The 21,332-nt window shown below is 40.7% G+C and overlaps 1 protein-coding gene across 1 annotated transcript; it reads left to right on the top strand.

Moving 5' to 3' along the window:
• Positions 1–368: 368 nt before the first annotated feature.
• On the top strand, positions 369–21,076 carry LOC138836733 (tripartite motif-containing protein 43-like). The gene is made up of 4 exons (XM_070035412.1): positions 369–991; positions 1,163–1,586; positions 18,623–18,876; positions 21,055–21,076. The coding sequence occupies exons 1-4, from the start codon at positions 369–371 to the stop codon at positions 21,074–21,076; spliced, it is 1,323 nt and encodes a 440-aa protein (XP_069891513.1).
• The last annotated feature ends 256 nt before the right edge of the window (positions 21,077–21,332 follow it).

Raw genomic sequence — 21,332 nt, 5'->3', positions numbered from 1 at the left:
ACTCCAGGTGAGGATAAGAGTGGGAGAATCTACTCCTCTTTTAATTCTTCTCTCCTTGGTTTGGTGTTGTTGTTGGTGGTGGTGTTTTGTCGGTTGTGGGGATTGAACCCAGTGGTAGGGCAGTGTTGCTGGGCCTGTTTGTGCTCAAGACTGGGCACTATCCCTGGGTCACTTTGTGGTCAAGGCTAGTGCTTTACCACTTGAGTCATAGCCCACTTGTGATTTTGGAGTGGTAAATAGGAGATAAGAGTCTGTGTCAGGGGGACTTTGGTGCCCAGGTCAGCTTCAAAGCTTGATCTCATATCCGTCTCTTGGGTAGCTAGGTTTTTAGGGGTGAGTCACCAGCACCTCATTAGATTCTAGGAATGATGGACCCTGACATTGCGCAGGCCTTCCAGAAGGAACTTAGCTGTGCCATCTGTGTGAATACTTTCATAGAGCCAGTCACCCTAGAGTGCGGGCACAGTTTTTGTCGACCTTGTCTCTGCCTGTGCTGGGAAGAGACTCCAGCCAGGTGCCCTGGATGCAAGGGACCCTGCCAGCAGACAAACCTGAAAACCAACGTGGTTCTGAGGAGCCTGGTGGCCATTGCCAGAAGAGCCAGCCTCAGGCGGTTCCTGAGCTCTGAGGAATACATGTGTGGGACACACAGAGAGACCAAGCAGATGTTCTGTGAGATAGACAGGGCCCTGCTTTGTAGGAGCTGTTCCATGTCTCAGGAGCACAGGGCTCACAAACACCATCCCATAGAAAGGGCTGCTGAAGAGCAGAGGGAGTTGATTTCAAAGCAGATGCATGCTGTATGGGAAAAGACTCAAGAAAACCAGCACAATTTACAGGAGAAGAGGAGACTCATCAACCAATGGATTTGTTATGTGAATCTATACCGAGATATGACTAAGGATGTTTTTAGAATGCTGCAGCTTGGTGTCCAGGAGGAGGAAAGACACCATTCCCAGCTACTGATCAATGAAGGAAGAGCCATGTTACAGCAACTCAGAGAAAGGGAAACCCAAATGCTTCAGAAGAAGCATCAGCTCAGGAATATGTTTCAGGAGCTGATCGAAACATACCAGAAGCCAGATGTGGAACTGCTTCAGGATGTAGAGTTGACCCTAGAAAGCTGTGAGTCAGTGTTGGTCTTCATGCCACTTCCTCTGAGGCCACAGCTCAGTGCCCCTCCCATGCCTGGAATGAGAGAGAAGCTCAGTCAGTTCCAGATGGAGTTTGCCTTCAATGAAGTTGTGGGGAATCAAGATCCTGGGAGCAGTGTTAGACACGACCATCAATATGCAGTTTTGAATTCTGAAGACTCCCTCCAATTCACTGCTTTTGGATGCCAAGTCCTCAGCTCTGGGAAACATTACTGGGAGGTTAGTGTGGATGAGTCTTCAACCTGGGCCTTGGGAGTTGTTAGGGATTCTGTCATAAGGAGCAACCTCAGTGAAGCTCAGGATGTTTTCCTCCTTTTGTTTGTGAAAGAGAACACACTTTACACCCTTTTTACCACCTTCCCATTGCTGTCTCAATATGTAGAGAAGCCTCTGGGCCGGGTTGGTGTGTTTCTTGATCTTGATGATGGCAGTGTGAGTTTTTGGAATGTGGCTAAGAGTTCCCTTATCTGGAGATATGCCAATGGCTCTATCCGATTTCCTGTCAGGCCCCTTTTTTCCAGTGGTATCCCGGTGTCCTAAGTGAAGCAACTCTCTATGTGTTGGGAACTCTACGGCAGAGAACCTTTCTCAAATGAAGCAAACCACTAATACTGTACTAATTTAAATTTCTTGGTGCCGTAACCCCATTTTTTTCATGAAATAAGGTGGTAACAATAAAATGTAAAAACCAGTATTAAATGAAGATAAGATAAAGTAGCAACAATGCAACAAGAGAGCAAATAAATATTTTAAAATTGTTATAAAAATAAACCCATGCAAAACTGAATCCCCAGTGATGGCTTTTCACCCTGAAAGCAGTTGGAGTCCAGAATAACAACAACAAAAAAAAAACATTGAATTCAGTGGGCACTGTTGTTTTACCAGTAATCCTTGCTACTCAGCAGGCTGAGTTCTGAGGATAATGCATAGCCAGGACGAACAGAAAAATCCAAGTGACTCTTATCTCCAATTAACCACCAAAGTGGAGTTGTGGTCACGTGGTAGATAAAAACAATTCCCAAGAGAACAGTGCTCATGCCCTATGTTCAAGCCTCAGGAACAGCTAGTACAAAAAAACATTACTAGTTTCAGTGACACAAAGTTCTAGAGCAGCCTTTCTATTACTAGGTCCTGTTATCCATCCTGGGAGGAAAAAAACAAACACCTCTCTCCTAGAGCATAGGGGTCTTTACACTTTCTATTTGATTGGATTCTTTAACTTTCAGTACCAATTCCTAAATAAGGGGAAAAAATGTATACTCAGACAAAGAGCTGGTAATAATGGAGAAGACTGAAAATGCATGGTTGAACACTAAAGATGAAGGCCTGTCTTTAAATAGAAGAAATAAATCATCCTTTTGGGGGTAAAAATGAGCAGAAAGATTCATAATAATAACTATGGCAGGGCTGGGAAGGTGGCTCAGTGGTAGAGCACTTGCCTTGCATGCCTGTGGCCCTGGGTTCGATTCCTTAGCACCACATAAGCAAAAATAAAAAAAAGCCGGAAGGCGCTGTGGCTCAAGTGGTAGAGTGCTAGCCTTGAGCAGAAGAGCTGAGGGACAGCATCCAGGCCCAGAGTTCAGGCCCTATAACCGGACCCCCCCCCTAAAAAAACATAACTATGGCAAAGCTTAATTTATATATTAGGCATACTGAGAGGTTAACAAGAACCACCACTTGTAACAATATAGCAGAATGCTTTGCATATGTGATGGCTCTTTTTTGGATAATTAATTGTAGTTCTTTGATCCCCTGTGGCATTGTCATATGGAGTTAAAAAATGTTTTCTTTTTTGTTTCCCTTTCACTCTGTATATTTAATTGTTGTGTGTTCATCCCTTCTGTAATTATCTTATCGATGGGGAAAAGCTACTAACTTGAGATTCAATGATATGAATGTAGGGTTAGACTGCTACGTCCCTGTTGGCAATTCAGATATAGGAGAATTTGCTTTCAAAGCTCATGGTTCAACAAACAGGAACAGATAAGGTTCAAGATTGATTCATAGTAATAAATCCTGGAATGGGAAAGCTTGTGTCATCGATACTACAGAACTTACTACTCTAAAAATAATATCCTAGATAATTTTCTAAACTTTAAAGCGAATAGAGTATTAATAATGTGCTCTTATAAAACACACACACACACACACACACACACACACACACACACACACACGAGCATTAGTAGGTTCTCTTATCAGTTTATCATATATATTAATTTACCATTTCATTTTAATATAAGCTTAGTCATATATGGTGTTTATTAGCCTTTTTTTCTCCAACATAAAGCTCAAGGACATTGCATAGATCCTTAGTTTAAGATCCTGGTCTGTTTCAGGAAAGAAATTAGAATGGATAAGTCACAATAGAAAATAGTCGTGGAGAAAGTAACCTCAGATTCAAGGATCCTTTTCTGACGCACAGTTAAGTGATGGACAGTCAGGTGATTACTGGGTTCAGGCTGGTGAAGGAGATGGGTGTAGGGGGTAGGCTTCCTGCAGACCTAACAATAATCACATCCCATCCAATAGCTAGTCAAGTTGGCATATGTCTGTCATCTCAGCTATATACAAAGTTAGAATAGGAAGATCTCAGTGCAGGAAAGCCTAAGGATTAAAACAAGATCATACTACAAAAATAAACTAAAAATGGTATGTTGTATACAGTTCTGGTACTGTACTGTTGAATTCATATGATTTGCTTAAATTCTGCCAACCAATTTACTTAACAATAAATCTTTATAACAATGCAATGATGTTGGTCCAGTTTATCAATTTAGAAAACCATAGGCAGGTGTTAATCAACATAAGGTGGTGCTGAGTTTACTAGAAGAATGTTTGTGTGGTCATGTTTCACTGTATAAATGTTAGTATAATGAATTCAGTGCAGTCTTTATCTTCCCACACGTGATTTTTTTAGAGTGACCTCACCTTCCTATTATAGGATTAAAAGTAGTGTTTGTGACTTTAACCACTTTTGGTAGTTTTTGATTGTTGTCCTTTGCACTGTTCTTTTTATTTTTCTCTCATTTCTGGGAAAAAAGATAAATTACTTGCTGTAATCATGCTGTATTTCCCTGGCTTATACATTTAAATTTCTATTGTTTATTTCTGTGAAATCTATGTTACATTCTGACATCATTTTGATATTTTATCTAATAATACAAACATATACTATTCCATCTTTCTGCAATAATATCTTTGCATTAGTAATTAGTAATTTCCTGGATACTGTGTTGTTTATTTCAGAATTTCATGATTATTTTTACTACTGGCATAATTAATGCCATTGACAAAAGAACTCAATAAATTAGATGTAGTCAAAATTTTCTACCTTATATATCTTGAAGCACGAACAAACCTAATTTATTCTTGTTTGGGTTATAAATTTGTGGCGTATATTGTTATACATCTATAGTTTATTTTTATTATATTTTATTTATCTATTCATTATTTGTTTTTGTTTAATTAATTTATTTATTTTATTTGATAGTTTTGAAAATATTTTATTTGAATAGTTGAAGAAAGGAGTTGCCATTCAATGAAGTAGTTTGTGAATACAATGCATCTTGATCACTTTAATCCCTTTTTAACATTTCCACTCATCTCTCCAAACCGCTTATTCTCTGATTTTTTCTTAATTTTGTGGAATATGCATTGAGGTTTTTTTTTTTTTACTTGCTCCTGCTTTCCACCAATTTGCTATATTCTATGTCTACTTTCATGGTAGAACACTTTAATTTTATGCCTAGCAGGAGAGACTGTTCAATTCCCAAATTCCAGAACATTTATTTATTTTTACCTTTGTTAGTTAAAGATTATCTAGTATTCCATTTAAAAATCATTTTATGTGTAATTGAAATATATTTGTTAACTTAATTCTATAAAATTTAGGGATTCTTTGTATTTTGAAAGTATATTCGATCATTATCACCTTGGAATACTCTCAAATATTCATCATTCACAAGGAAATTTTATACCTGTCTGCAGCTCTTCTGAATTCTCCTTAGACTTCCAACCCCAAAGAAACTAATGTTATGTCTCATTTTGATAATTCCAAAATTTCATGAAAATCAAATCATTTTATGTGTTATTTTGTGTCTGGTTCTTTCTATCTAGCCTGTTGTCAGTGTTTCCACTAATATCAATTCTCCATTTCTCTTTTTTACTTGAAAATGGGCTATTTCGTGAGTATATGTTTTGTGATCTGTTTTACTATTGGTCAGCCTGAAATTTTTTTTTCAATTATTTTGCTGTCATAGATAATGTTGCTGTGATGATACACAAGTATTTAACTTAAGTGTATAAAAACTATAGGCAAACTTTCTAGACTGTACAAAGTTTCTAGGCTGTTTGGTGTTTCTGTAACTAACTTTGTGAGGAACTTTTACACACTAATTTCCAAGATGAATGTGCTATTTTACAATGTATGAGAGCTTTGATTTCTTTACGTCCTTGTCAAACCTACTAATGCACATCTTCTTTAACCCATTCTGGTGAGTATCAAATGACATATCATTTCTATTTTATAAGTGATTTTACATGTGCTAATGCTATTAACCTCCTTTTGTCTGTTTGCACATTGTTCGATTAAGAAATTTCAAGTCAAATTCTTTGTACATTAATTGATTTACTGGTCCATTTTTTCCCTTGTTCTCCAATTCTTTTCTTTTGGAATAGGAATGCTTACAACATGTTATTATATATTGAAAATAGGGTGCTCCTCATCCTAACTGTCATCCTCTTCCTCCTCTTCTTCTTTCTCTTCTTTCTCCTTCTTGTTCCTCTTTCTCTACTTCTTTTTTCTCCTCTTCCTCTTCTTCCTTCCTCTTACTCTACCTGTCTGGCTCCTCTTCTTCTTCTTCTCTTCCTCTCTTCTTCTTTCTTGTACCAAAGCTTCATACTGTCCTAGTAAGCACTCTACCACTTAAAACTGGACCATTATAATTTGTTTCTCACATAGAATCTATTGCTTTTACTAAGGCTTCCCTAGAATTGTGGTCCTCCTGTCTTCAGTCTGAGTAGATTTAATTAAAGGCATGTGCCTTTATATTTGGCATATAATTGGTTTTGCTTTTTTAAAAAAAAATATTATTTACTTTTTTTGTTGTTGGTCATGGGGCCTGAACTTGGCCTGGGCACAGTCCCTCAGCATTTCAGCTCAAGCTATCACTTTACCACTTGAGCCACAGTGCCCATTCCAGCCTTTTCTGCTTATGTGGTGCTGAGGAATTGAACCCAGGGCCTCATGCATACAAGGCAAGCACTCTACCCCTGAGCCACCTTTCCAGCCCTATTTTGCTTTATTTTCATGGCAACTCTCAAATAAAAATTTTCTTTAAGTCTCTGTGGACATTTTGAACCTGGAATTTTGAATGATGTTGGAAGTCAAAGCTACAAAGAGTTTTGGAGAGAGGCAATGAATTCTGTTACCTCTCCTTTTATGCTAGTGTCAAAAGATGAATGTAGGCCTTTTGGAAACAAAAATGGAACGTTTTTGGATCAGGAGATGTGTTTGGGTGCTGTGTTCAAATGAAATGGTTAAGTCATATTGTCACTTTGATTGGATTGAAAAATATGCAGGAGAGCAATACCATACTCAACTAGGTGTATGGGGGACTGAGTTCCCAGAGAAGTTTAGCGAAGTGGAAAACTGTCACTACCGCCTCGACCAGCAAGGAAGACGTGACACCGGACTCTTCTCTCTGCAGTTTATTCAGGACCTTTTAGTAATCTTCTGACCCCCACCCCGGGGAGCAATCCCCACAGCCTTAAGTACCCGCTGGGTAGTCAACACTGATACGCCACGTGGGAACCACCAATAGGTTCAGGTATGCGGAAGCAAGGCAGATTCTTTGCCTTAGCCATGTAAGGAGTTGTTTACCATGAGAGCACTGGCCATCGGGAAGGCGGAGGGCGGAAGCCGGCGCCACCTTCCAGGTGCGGCCTCTCGCAGCTCTCTACAGTTCCCCCTTTTTTGTTTAAAGAACACAGATGAGAACAGAGGTCTGATCCCTGTTGTGCAATGCAAGGACTGCATACAAGCCTTCTCCCAGAGGGTACCTTCTCTAGGGATGACTCAGCCTGTCCAGTGATTCGTTTTGTTTTTCACAAGGACGGGAAAAGGCGAATCGAACCCGTGTGCAATCAAACATGCTCTCCTCGAGGGCAAAACTCATGCCTCTCGACTGCAGTACTTTGGCTTTGCAATCTGTGTTCATTGTTTTAGGGTGGCAAGCCACGCTTGGGGGGACTGACCTGCTCCATTGACTGTAAAGGCTTGGATAATCATGGCTGCACTGCGACGCTGAGAACCTCTAATTTGGCAAATGCACCACAGACATACCAAGGAGGCTAACACCAGAAGGCCTGTCAGGGCTCCTAAACCCGCCCATTCCTTAAGATGATTCATAGCAGCGGAGATCCATGAAGATAACCCCTCCGCCAATCCGGCATCCACTGGGGTCGAGTTCACCATGACGATGGCAACCCTGAGCTGTTCCATCAGGCTGTCGAACTCCCCAGTTCAATTACCTAAAAGATAACTAGACAACTGTTTAGACAAATTTGCAGCGTTTTTTAAATAGGTTTTTTCCTGGGCCTGAACTCTGGGCCTGGGCGCTGTCCCTCAGCTCTTCAGCTCAAGACTAGCGCCCTACCACTTGAGCCACAGCGCCACTTCCGGCTTTTTTCTCTTCTTTTTGCTTATATGGTACTGGGGAATCGAACCCAGGTCCTTATGCATGCAAGGCAATCACTCTACCACTGAGCCACCTTACCAGCCCCATTCTCCTGGGTTAATTGCACCACAGCAGCAGCTAATCCAGCATTAGTTAGTCGTCCGCCCAGCTCTCTGCAAACTTTCATCCATGCTTCTAGTCCCCTATTCTTATATGGGGTTATGGCGGCTCTGCATTCCTTAGTGCACTGCTTGTAAACAAGCTGTTTAATTAATGGCATGGCTGCGTCTGGGTCACCAAAAATTCTGCCAGCGGCCTCGACCATACGGGCAACAAAGTCCGAAAACGGCTCCATAGAGCCCTCGCCTTTATTTGGTAAGGCCTTCCATGCCTTTATGCCAATTTTATTGATTTGTTCATAAACTTGAACCGGGTAGCCTATCTGCTGATTGGCGAATCTCCCCTGTCCAAGCAGCATATCTCTGTCCCAAGCTGGGTTTCCCCCAGCCTGATTGGCCGCAGCCTCTTCACTAGCAAATTCAATCAAAAAGGCCTTCCAATCTAAATACTTACCTGGGCTCAAACAAGCTCGTGCGAGCCCACTCCAATCACTGGGTGTCATGCAATGTCTGTTTAGGGCCTCCACCTGGGCTACAGTGATTCCGTATGTCCGCACAGACTCAGCTAAAGATTTTATAACCTTAAAATCTAAGGGTTCATGATACCGCTGTCCCTGTGGATCCTGAAATATTGGACAGGCTAGATGTAACTCGGTTCTGACCGCTTTCCACACGCCTGGGCTGAAAGAACAGCCAGGGCTGCCACTTCCGGGGTCCTCCGCATAGAGCGGAGGGGCCGAAGGTGTGGGGCGGTGCACGAAGGGCGTGCATTCGTCTTTATCTGGGTCCTCTCTCTCCTTCCCTTTCCTCCTCTTTCTTATCTTTGTTTTTTCTATTTGTTCTATGAGTGATTGTAGTTCCTCTGAGTCTGTAGACTCAGAGGTCTCTAGTTCGGCAAAATCGGGGTATAACCACCCCCTGCTCTCCTCCTTTTTGCTGTCTACCCTTTCCGATCTTTCTTCCTGCAGCATTTCTAGGGCGGCCTGACCATTCTCTACCACCTCACTGAAACGCTGTTCCTCGAGACAGCCTCTTATCAGTTTCCATATTGGCCTCACTCCGCTCTTAAGCGTTCCTTGTTCAGAGGCAAAATCTACGTCCCTCCCTAGTTTCTCCCAAGAGGCCACTGTGAGGCTTCCAGAGACAGCGAACCACGGGGCAACGATGTCACATTCATTCAAAAATCTCTCTAAAGTACTCTTTTTTATTTTTAACTTTTTTGAGTGCAGTAGCTCATTGAGAGCCAAAAAAATTGGGCGCGAAGAAGAAGCGCCCATGTATTAAACATTTAAAGCTGGTAAACAAACTTTTACTTTCACTTTTGGCTACTCTACTGACTAGCCCCGGGTTCTCGCTCTTTCCCTATCTACCAAGAAGAGCAAAAATCCCCCCCCCCCCCGCTCTTATCGCGGATTCCCCTTTTACCTGGGAACTTACTTCCCGCTCTTGTTGCGGATTCCCCTTTTACCTGGGGACTTACCCCCGCTTTTGTCGCGGATTCCCCTTTTACCTGGGAACTTACCGGTGCACCACCCTGACCACAGAGAGTTCTGAGTCCTCATTGGGGTTATGGCTGAGTTCCCCATACGGGCCGCAACGTGTTGCTACCGCCTCGACCAGCAAGGAAGACGCGACACCAGACTCTTCTCTCTGCAGTTTATTCAGGACCTTTTAGTAATCTTCTGACCCCCACCCCGGGGAGCAATCCCCACAGCCTTAAGTACCCGCTGGGTAGCCAACCCTGATACGCCACGTGGGAACCACCAATAGGTTCAGGTACGCAGAAGCAAGCCAAATTATTTGCCTTAGCCATGTAAGGAGTTGTTTACCATGAGAGCACTCGCCATTGGGAAGGCGGAGGGCGGAAGCCGGCGCCACCTTCCAGGTGCGGCCTCTCTCAGCTCTCTACAGAAAACACATGCTGATTGTGTACTATCCTCAAGTCTGAGAACTTAGAATCAAAGGAGGGAAAATGAGAAACACACTTATTCAAGAGTTCTCTCTCTGCTCACAAATCACCATAATGTGTTACTTATTTCCTTGTCTTGGCCATTTTCTCTCAACCAAGATCAACTAAAACTAAACCATGAAGCAACATAGCCTTCCCTTCTTTAACTGGTTTTGCATAGGTTATTTCTCAGTGATGAGAGTCTAACACATTGCTGAATTTAAAAATTGATTAATAAACTACTTGAACTAAGTGATTAGAATTTACTTAGTTAAAGTGATGAAAATTGACATGCAATTTTAGAGAATAATGACTGCCACAGTTGTGCATCAAAACTTTGTGAGGATAGAAATTTATAATAAATTACTCGGAGGAATTTTCTGGGAATAAAATTATTGCCATGTTTTTTAAAACAGAAAAGGTAGGAATAATTTTGAGAATCTAATTTAAGTCCACTTGTTGAACTTTGAGAAAACAAGGACAAAGCTATTTTAATTAGAAAAAGTGTGTTATCTATTAAAGCTATATCAAAAGCTTTTTTAAATGAAATTCATGTAAATAGGATCTCAGATCAAAAGACACCAATTAAGAGCTTTAGTATTCATACAAGTATGAGATAATTAGGACTAAGTCTAATGCTGTTAGTATAAATAGGAAGAGATGAGAAATTGATATAAAGAACACTGAAGGAATACAAAATTTTTATTTTCATCTTTATCAAAATCTATTTTTTATATTTATGTACTATATATTCTATATTAACATCTATATGTGTGTGTACACACACACACACACACACACACACACACACACACACACATATATATATATATGCATTCACAAGCCTCATGAGTGACAAAAAAACCAACCAACAAAAAAAACATGAGGAATATAGTGAAAAAAAACATGAATTCAGATATCAAAATTGGTGTGGTGGGGTCAAGGGGAAAGACTAGACAAATGAAGAGGAAAAGGGGAAGAAAATGCAGGCAAGAGTCTAGTGTATAGCCTACAAAACAGAAGGGGATGGTAGAAGAAAGACTGGTGACAGTGTTTAAAGAGGTAACACTGATCAAGGCATGTTGTGTTCGTAAGCTGCTTTGTTAACTGCCAATGCCTTTGTCCAATTACTTAATGATAAGAATTAAAAAAATCACAATAAATTACAACTTTTAGCCAGTTACCTGTGGCTCATAACTATAAATCTAGCTAATCAGGCAGCTGATATTTTGAAACCAGTCCTAGTAGGAAAGTCCTTAAGATGGTTATCTCCAATTAACAAGTATAAAGCCGGAAGTGGAATTTTGGCTTAAGTATTTGACCACCAGTATCAAGTGGAAAAGCCAAGAGAGAGCATGAGGTCCTGAGTTCAAACCCTGGGGCTGCTCCCCCCATGTAACACTTAAGTAAAAATCTATTTAGACAAAATATTTAAGGATAAATTTGCATTTTTTATGAGAAAGGCTGACAATTGATATTACTTCTCTAAATTCTGTAAGCAATCATTTGTTAAAGCTAGTTGGTATTTTAATTAATGAGTTGAAATTTTGAGGTTAGAATTTTATAAACCTACACAATACTGGATTATGTAGGAATGACTCCATTTCAATTTCTTTCCTTTCTTTTTCTTATTTATTTTTTGTTTATTGTATATTCATTTATTGACATGTCTTAGGGCTGGAAGTCTGGGCCTGGGCTCTGTGTCTGAGCTCTATTACTTGAGACACAGCTCCATTTCCGGCTTTTTTGATGGTTCCTTCGAGATAAGAGTATCATAATAGATTTTCTTGCTAAGGCTGGCTTTGAACCTGTATTCCCAAATCTCAGCCTCCTGAGATAGCCAGAATTACAGGCATGTGCAACCAGCACCTGTCTTTCAATTTCAATTAGTAAAAATATTAAATGGTAGAGTGGTAAAGTATCACAGTAAAAATCTTAAATTTATTTTGAAAATTTCTTTATATAATCTTATTTCTTAAGATGAAATACTTCACATTTTAAGTAATTTGTTGTAGGTTAAATCAGATTATTCAAATCATGTTTCTATCCTTTAATGTTATAGATTACTATCTAATTATGAATTTAGATGATCAGCAAAGCTTACTAGATATTCAAGTAACTATTCTCTGTATGTTGTATGTTTTTCTTAGTTTGTTACAAATATATGGTATAATTCACTACATTTTATTCAAATGAGTTTTGTTGGCATATAATTAAAAATAACCTATAATAAAGTCACTACAAAGAAGGCAACTCTGCTGCACAAATGCAATATTGTGTGATAAAGAACATAAGGTGCGCACAATCAAACCAGTAAGAAGTTAAACATATATATTAGAGTGTGTGTTTGTGTGTGTTTACATATGTAATTTTTTAAAATAAAATTTTTATTGTGAAAATACTGTAGAAAGGGGTTACAATCACATGAGCAAGGTAATGAGTACATTTCTTATCAAGCACTATTGCCTCCACCTTTGTTTGTTTTTCCTCTAACATCCTTTCCCTCATATCTCCACAACTACATTTCCCCCTACTCTCTACCCCCTGCTCATTACCATTCCCCCCTCCACAAAAAAACAGTTTGTTTTTTTCCTTCCCCTCCACAAATTATACCAACATCAAATACAGTGAAAATAGGGATTATACCATGGGGGAAGGACAGACAAATCAACAAAAAAATCACCCTATAACTATGTTAGAAACAATAGCAAGAAAGAGAAACCACTTGAGTCCTTATCTTGGGGTTTGTTTTGTCTAACATCAAGCTATCTGATCTTTTCTGCTTGTTTCAGCCATTTCAAATAAGGGAAACCATGGAACCTATGTTTCTTTGGGCCTGGCTTACTTCACTTAATATAAGTTTTTCCAAGACTTTCCATTTCCTAACAAATGGGGCAATGTCATTCTTTCTGATGGAGGCATAAAATACATTGTGTATATATACCACATTTTCTTGATCCATTCATCTACTGAGGGGCATCTGGGTTGGTTCCATATCTTAGCTATGGTAAATACTGCTGCAATAAACATAGTTGTGCTGGTTGCTTTAGTGTGGTCTTGTTTGTGATCATTTGGGGAAATACCCAAAAGTGGGATTGCTTGGTCATAGGGGAGCTCTTTGTGGAGTCTTTTGAGGAACCTCCATACTAATGAAAGACCCTAGCCCCCTAAGATAGTTTTGTCAACGGGAGGGCGCCCCAGAAAACTCAGACTCCAGGCCGGGAGATGCAAAAAGCAAGAGGACTTTATTTGACGTTTGCGCAAACGGACTCTCTGTCCCGAGCAGACAGGGAGCCCCGAGCAGCGGTTACAAGCCTTCTTTTAAAGGCAAAAACCACAAGATTAATGCATAACACAAAGCATCCCATGATTGGTACATTTAAAGGTCATCATATACGCCAACAATCACTTTGCGGGAAATTTTGTAACACTCTTTGTAAAATGACTGGCCCATGGTTTTTTTAAGGGGAGTTTACATGGTTACAAGCCTATGTTTGGTTGACATTTGGCTTAGCTTGTGGTCTTCCCAGGTGGTCGTTATCTCAAGGTCCTGTCTGAGGAATTTCTAAATGGGAACTGAGGAACACATACTGTCTGTTCTTTATCTACGACCACTGACCTTGTCCTGGGGCCGGCATCTGGTCCCTGAAACTTCTTAACTCATTTCTGGGAAGGGAAGGGTCAATGCTAGCGTAAGCAAATTTACAGAAGCAGAATCAGCAGTTAGCAAGTTAGTAATGGTAATGGTCAATTTTTAATCTTTCATTTTCCCCACTTTTTCTCTGGACTAATTTTAATCTTAAAATTTAGGGTGTCTCTGGCCGGGCGCTGGTGGCTCACGCCTGTAATCCTAGCTACTCAGGAGGCTGAGATCTGAGGATCGCGGTTCAAAGCCAGCCCGGGCAGGAGAGACCGTGAGACTCCTATCTCCAATAAACCACCAGAAAACCGGAAGTGGCGCTGTAGCTCAAGTGGTAGAGCGCTCGCCTTGAGCTGAAGAGCTGAGGGACAGCGCCCAGGCCCAGAGTTCAAGCCCCACGACCGACAAAAAAAAAAAAAAAAAAATTTAGGGTGTCTCTATATTATTTTGTGGGGTGTCAGTTGTTCTCAGTGCTTGGTAATGAGACCTCAGAACTAATAGACGGACTGCGCTGATTTTTTTTTCTTTTACAAAAGACATCAGTCTGTTGAGTATACAAGGTCCTATTGTAACAAAAGTAACAGTACCAGAGCCCCTTACAGTTTTTTTTTACCAGTCCTGCCTCTGTGTATCACAGTTAAATTAATTTTATACCAGCTGTACTTGTAAGCTCCAATTTTAAGACATACTCATACCATTTGCAACATACTTATACCATTTGCGACATACTCATACCCTTTGCTACATATTTAAACTTTCTGAGGTTTGTCTTCTTTCCCTTCTTTTTTTTTTCAAACAATTAAAGACAATCCTTACTTTTTAAATCCTTTCTTATCTAAAGGGGATACCAATTTTCCCTAATTCCCTTCCCAAGGCTTTTTTTACTATCCCCCTCTCCTTTATAATTCCTTTTCCAAGGCTTTCTTTACTAACCCCCTCTCCTTTACAATTTTCATTGATAACACACTCAGGTTATTACCATACCAGAGCCAAACTAGGCTGTGACCATAGAGTGGATTTTCAGTCACTATGCACTGAAGTGCCTAAGACAAGCAAGCCAGTGATATCCTTGTCCTCAATATCCACTGTGGGAAGAGAGGGTTTCTGGATATCACCCAAAAGAATTTCCCACAAGATCTTAGATTTAGCAGCGGTCAACCAGGAAGCAGACTCAGGTGATGGAATCAGGCAGGAGTTTTTCCAGGTGGCTGTCAGGCCGTCGTTGAACTTTACCCATTAGGGTATGCAGCAGCAGCAACAACCGCAGAAGCAGCAGCAGGATCTCTCAGTGGCTCCAAGGGACTGTCACACCTCATGCTGGGCTGTAAATTCCTACACAGACTGGTTAAGGATACATTGCATAGGCTTGGCAGGCTTTGATCCTGCTGATTTTTAAGATCTTTAAACAATAGTCCAGGACAATTTACCAAAATCACAACTTTTTACTAACCAGATATTTTTGTAAATAGACACAGGAGGCTAGAAGGCTTAGTCTTGTAACCATCTCTGACAGATGCAGTCTCCACACCTTGAACACCTACAACAGTTAAGACTATTTTTTATGCCATCTATTTTGCCTCATTTTTTTAAAACTGACTCTGGACCCTTGATCTTAAAAAGGGGCTAGAAGGGCGAAGGTCCATCTTCTGTAACTTCTTCAAGCTGACTTCAGGGGCGTTGATCTTACCTAGCCAGGAACCTATAACCTTAGACTATTTTACAAAGAGGCCATCAGGGTTAGATGTCATTAAGAACAATATTTAACTTTTGACAACTGCACAGACCTTTTCTCCAGCTACAGCAGTGTAGCTTGTTTAGCACTCTGGTTTGTAAAAGCATTTTCCTAGATGGCTTAGGAATGTGATCTCTAGTGATCCCAAATAATGCCTAAGTTACCTTTGCAGGTCTTTAGACAGATATCAAATAGAAACACACTCTCACGTTTACAAACTTTTTCGTGAGCAGATGAACTTCATGTAACTAGTGTCAGCTCAATTAGAGCTTTTGGCACATAAAGGGGTTGAGATTTAAACTATCCTCCACATTTTATAACATTGGTTTTTACTATCACAGAGGACTGGCAAGTTCCTGTCCCTTACAAGGTAGATAGTCATGGACATTTGGCATGCTTACAAACTCTTTTTATGACCTCCCGGCTCTGACCAGTTTTTAAGGGCCACGCACAAATGACTCTAGGATCTGACATTTCTGCCAACCAAGCAGTGGCTTACTGCCTCTGGATGCTCCTCCATCACTTTTGTCCCAGGAGTGTCTTCTTCACATTGGGATAAATGCCTCATTGGCATTTCCCTTTCGCTGGTCGCTAGACTTGAACTCAGGGCCTGAGCACTGTCCCTCAGCTCTCCAGCTCAAGGCTAGCACTCTGCCACTATGAGTCCCAGACTCCGGGCTTGAAAGCTGTCCCCTAACTCTTCAGTCCAGGGCTAGTACTCTCCCACTGTGAGTCTCTAGCTTGGGGCTTGAGTACTGTCCCCTGACTCTTTAGTCCAGGGCTAGTACTCTGCTGGCTGAATAGAGGTGACAGTCTCACAGGAACCTTTTTCTGCCCGGGCTGGCTTTGAACCAGTTTGCAGATCAGTGAGTCTTATAAAAGGCCATTTTACTCCAATTAAAAGCAACAAAGTGGTGAACATAGAAGTAGCTTTTAAGCATGCTCTTACCTGAAACTTGTTAAGAGCCAAAGTTACACCTGACAAACTTTTAAGAATCCTTTGTGCTTTGCTCTGGGCTTGCTGGAAACTTAAAAAAACCTATAAGTGCAAACTAGAATAGCAATCATTTTGATAATCCTATTTTTTTTCCTTCTTTGTGCACATTGAGGCCAATGTCAAGAACAATTTTACATTTAAACTTTATATCCAAAAATCCATTTTTAATTAATTTTTTTAAAACCTCTTACTTGCATTTTGAAAAGATCCCTTGGAATCTTGAGGTCAAATGTCACTCATTGCCTCTTAGTTGCTTGTTTTAAAACAGACACACATTAAGATTTTTAAACTCAAATGACAATTTTTCCTTAATGCGAAAATAACAGTCACCATCACTATACCACGAAGCTAGACTTTACACCTTTATAACTTTTAAAAACATCCTAATTGTAAAACATTAAAAGCAAGTCACATTATACATATAACTTTTTAACCCTCTTTTTAAGGCCTTTCTAATTTTTAATGTTAACACATCCAAGGGAATGTTTTAGCAATACTAATCAGATTATCACATCAGTCATTTTAACCATCATGTTTTCAGTGTCTATCTGCAGGGAAAAGAGAGAACAAAGATGGGCCACTCAGCCCCTTCTATGGAATGGCCACACACCCAATCCGACTCTTTAGGGTTAGATGAACTGCGTTTGTGCCAGCTTGTCCTCTTTCACCATGCGTGGACTCCTCCCAGGGCCTGTCCCACCATGCATGGCCTGCTGAACTGCACTTTTACTTGTTTGCCCCTTACCCCTAAAGACAGGTCTTCTGTTGGCTTTTAGTTTTTCCTTTTTTTATCTCTTGGTTCTCGAATGAAATACACAGTTTTTAGACAGACAGAACAGGTAACATCTTTGACAGTATTAAACTAACCTTTACATTTAAATTTTTAATATTTATCCCAAATTTTAGCCAAGGGAACCAGATCCCAAACAGCCAATGCATTTTGTTAAGCCAGATATCTTGATTACAGTATAAACAGTCTTATGTATTTTAAAACATTAGTTTTTAAAATACCAGATTTTCTAATTTGCAAGTTAAAGAATCTTTAAAAAGCCATTTAAAACAATGTGAAGATTTTTTTAGAATTTTTGGTAATGTTCAAACCTCTTAACCTTTTGAATTTTAAATTTAAACTCACCCAATTGTTACAGCATGCTGACAATTTTTATCTTTGAACACGTTCACAGACACACACACAAAACACTCACACAGATCTTAAAGCACCCAAAAAAATCAAAATCAGTCATACATACACCTTTTAAAGTTTTTAAACAAAAATTAAAGCAGTATTTCTTTTATTTTCCCAGAGCTTGTTTGTCTAGCAAGGCAATTCACTAATTAGTCTTTTGAATCCCTTCTGTTGGACGAGGGCTGGGGGAGGGGGTCACCTGAAACTAAACTGGCCAGATTTTTTAATCTAATTTTAGACAAGAGCACTTTACAAGTTGTTACATTGTCAGGACTAGCTGAAAAAGTCCAAACCAGGCACACAGCCTTCTACACTCTCCCTGCTGGCAGCCTCCACAAGGAGAAAATGCAGCCTGAGGCTTGAAGGGAACCAAACTAGCCCAGTAACCTTCCATGCCTCAGGGGGGAGGGTGGGCATAGCAGGTCTGTGACCTAGCCCAGCTGGAACTTTTATTTCCCCAGAGATGTTCAAATAAATAACAAAAACACAGATAAACACAAAAACCAAGGATCCATATTTAAAACTGGTACCAATTCTAAAACAGAACTAGACAAGAACTGAAGGCTGAGTTGGGGACTAATGGGCCCCAGTTTATCCATACCAGAACTCTGTGCTGTTCTCATTCAGCAAGCTGAATCCAGAGTCCACTGGGTGAGCCTGCCACACTCACCCAGAACTTCCCTACCCCAGAAAACATAAAACAAACACACTAAAGTTAACAAGACAAACATGTGGCCACAAAGACAAAATCAGGTCTCAGTGAATGAGGTGATATCTCACCACCATTCACTTACCAGGGAACTCAACACCCCTACTCACCTCCAGAGGATTTTTCTCTTAGATTCCTGCAGACGTTGACCCAGGAGCCTTCCAAGGCGGAGGAGAATTGCCAGTCATCTTGGGGCAAGGAAAGAAGTCCCTAGTGGCCGTCCCCTCAGACTGACAGGTTCTCCCCCACGCTCAGACCCCCCCCCCCCCCGAGCCAAGGCCCAAGGCTGAGATCTAACTGGGGCCACTTGCAATTTCATAATTGACAAACAAGCAAGTTACAAAAGCAAAACCAGCAGTTTTTGTTTTTAAACTAACTAGGACAAGGTCTCAGGTGTCCTAGGAGTGGACTCACTTGTTGACCCAACTCTATAGAGAATACAAAACACACATTAAAGACAAGTAACACTAAACAGAGACAGACAGAACCAGAAGCCGCGCAGCAACGGAGTACAGATGAGGAAGGAATTACAGATGGGAGTGGCCGGCCTCACCTTAACTCCCCAGAACAGAGAGACACTCGGATCTCCTCCTTCCACCAGTCGACCCTGGAGCAGGACTCCAGGGCGGGACCAGGGTACTGGGGACGTCTGCTTTTCCCTCTGGCCCAAATACAGACGACCCTGGAGCAGGACTCCAGGGCGGGACTAGGGTACTGGGCACATCTGCTTTTCCCTCTAGTCCAAATACAGATTTGGATCCCAGAACATAAAACGAAAATGACAAACATGAAAGACAAGAGCTCTATCTTACCTCCTGCCGGTCTTGGAATCTGGGGTTTGGGGGAGCCTGGTTCCCGGCCAATGCACCAAATGAAAGACCCTAGTCCCCTAAGATACTTTCGTCAACGGGAGGGCACCCCAGAAAACTCAGACTCCAGGCCGGGAGATGCAAAAAGCAAGAGGAGTTTATTTGACGCTTGCGCAAACGGACTCTCTGTCCCGAGCAGACAGGGAGCCCCGAGCAGCGGTTACAAGCCTTCTTTTAAAGGCAAAAACCACAAGATTAATGCATAACACAAAGCATCCCATGATTGGTCCATTTAAAGGTCATCATATACGCCAACAATCACTTTGCCATGCGGGAAATTTTGTAACACTCTTTGTAAAATGACTGGCCCATGGTTGGTTTAAGGGGGGTTTACATGGTTACAGTCCTATGATTGGTTGACATTTGGCTTAGCTTGTGGTCTTCCCAGGTGGTCGTTATCTCAAGGTCCTGTCTGAGGAATTTCTAAATGGGAACTGAGGAACACGTACTGTCTGTTCTTTATCTACGACCACTGACCTTGTCCTGGGGCCAGCATCTGGTCCCTGAAACTTCTTAACTCATTTCTGGGAAGGGAAGGGTCAATGCTAGCGTAAGCAAGTTTACAGAAGCAGAATCAGCAGTTAGCAAGTTAGTAATGGTAATGGTCAATTTTTAATCTTTCACTATTTTGAAAGTAGCTGAACAAGTTTACATTCCTATCAATAGTGCAGTAGGGTTCCATTCTGGCCACATCCCCTTCAGCATCTGTTGTTATTAGAGTTCATAAGTATAGCTATTCTAACTGGGGTGAGGTGGTATCTCAGTGTTGCTTGGATTTGCATTTCTTTTATGGCTAGGGAGGTTGAGCATTTCTTCATGAGTCTATTGGTGATCCTTCTTTCCTCCTCAGAGAAGTTTATCTTTAAGTCTTTAGCCCATTTATTTATTGGGCAGTTGTTTCTTTGAGGATTTGTTTTTGGGGGATTTAATTTTTTGAATTCCAGGTATATTTTAAGTATGAGACCCTTGTCCGTTGTATGGCTAGTGAAGAACTTCTCCCAATCCGTGGGCTTTCTATTGATCTTCTAGCTATGTCCTTTGCCATGCAGAAGCTCTGCAATTTTATGCAATCCCATTTGTCCAACCTTTCCTTGATTTGTTGTGTTTCTGGGTCTCTATGGTATAACCCATGCTTTCACTGAATTTGATGTTGGTATAATTTGTGGAGGGGAAGCGCAAAAACAAATCGTTTAAGTAAGGATACAGGTGGACACATTGCAACAATAAGATGTACAAGTCATTATTTCAGAAAAACAAAGAACAACTTTGGTAGGGGATGGAGGGGAGGATCAGATGGGGAAGGTGGGTGGAGTATGGGAAGGAATGGGAAGGGGAAACAAAGAGGAGGGAACAATGCTTGATAAGAAATATACTCGTTATCTTGACCTTATAATTGTAACTCTTCTGTATGGTATTCTCACAATAAAAAAAATTCGGCCTATGCCAAAGAGAGGTAGGATTTATCCTATTCTGTCCTGTAATGTTTTCAGAGTGCCTGCTTTGACTCTGAGTTCTTTGATCCATTTGGAGTTGATTCTGGTGCAGGGTGATATATAAGGATCTAGCTTTAGTTTTCTACACGGGATTAACCAATTTTGCCAGCATCATTTACAGAAGAGGCTCCCTTGTGGAAGATTAGATGGCTATAGGTATGTGGTTTCATTTCTGGGTTTTCAGTTCTATTCCATTGGTCTTATGGTCTGTTCTTGTGCCAGTACCAAGCTGTTTTTATTACTATGGCTTTGTAGTAGAGTTTGAAATTTGGTATTGACATTCCTCCAGCACTGTTCTTTCTGTTAAGGATCACTCTTGCTATTCGGGGTACTTCATTGTACCCTATGAATTTTTGGATTGCCTCTTCTATTTCCTTGATGAATGAGGTTGGAATATAATAAGTATCACATTGAATTTGTAGATAGCCTTGGGAAGTATTGCCATTTTCACGATGTTGATCCTTCCAATTCAGGAGCATTTGAGGTTTTTTCCAATTTCTAAGTACTTTTTTGATTTCCTTTTTCAGGTTTTTAAGGTTTTCATCATAGTGGTCCTTCACTTCTTTGGTTAAGTTAATTCCTAGGTATTTTATTTTTGGTGGGGTATTATGAATGGAGTTGCTTTCCTGATTTCAGCTACACTTTTCTCATTGTTGACATACAGAAAAGTCATTGATTTTTGAGGGTTAATTGTATACCCTGCTCCTCTGCCAAATTTTTGATTCAGCTTGAGTAATTTGGGAGTGGAGTCCATGGGATTCTTTAAATACAAGATCAGGTCATCTGCAAAGAGGGAGAGTTTTAC

Source organism: Dipodomys merriami, unplaced genomic scaffold (assembly GCF_024711535.1).
Source record: "Dipodomys merriami isolate MVZ:Mamm:240054 unplaced genomic scaffold, mDipMer1.0.p SCAF_256, whole genome shotgun sequence".
Taxonomy (NCBI): Eukaryota; Metazoa; Chordata; class Mammalia; order Rodentia; family Heteromyidae; genus Dipodomys; species Dipodomys merriami.
The sequence above is the reverse complement of the archived record's forward strand: the minus strand, read 5'-3'. Positions and strand labels throughout refer to the sequence as shown.

Bases quoted from the DNA above. Each gene is read 5' to 3' on its own strand.
- LOC138836733 (XM_070035412.1), top strand. From the start codon at position 369: ATGGACCCTGACATTGCGCAGGCCTTCCAGAAGGAACTTAGCTGTGCC. The intron at 1,587-18,622 runs GTGAGTTTTTGG...CACACATTAAAG, and splicing joins TTGATCTTGATGATGGCAGT to ACAAGTAACACTAAACAGAG. The intron at 18,877-21,054 runs GTACTGGGCACA...TTCCTTTTTCAG, and splicing joins GACTCCAGGGCGGGACTAGG to GTTTTTAAGGTTTTCATCAT.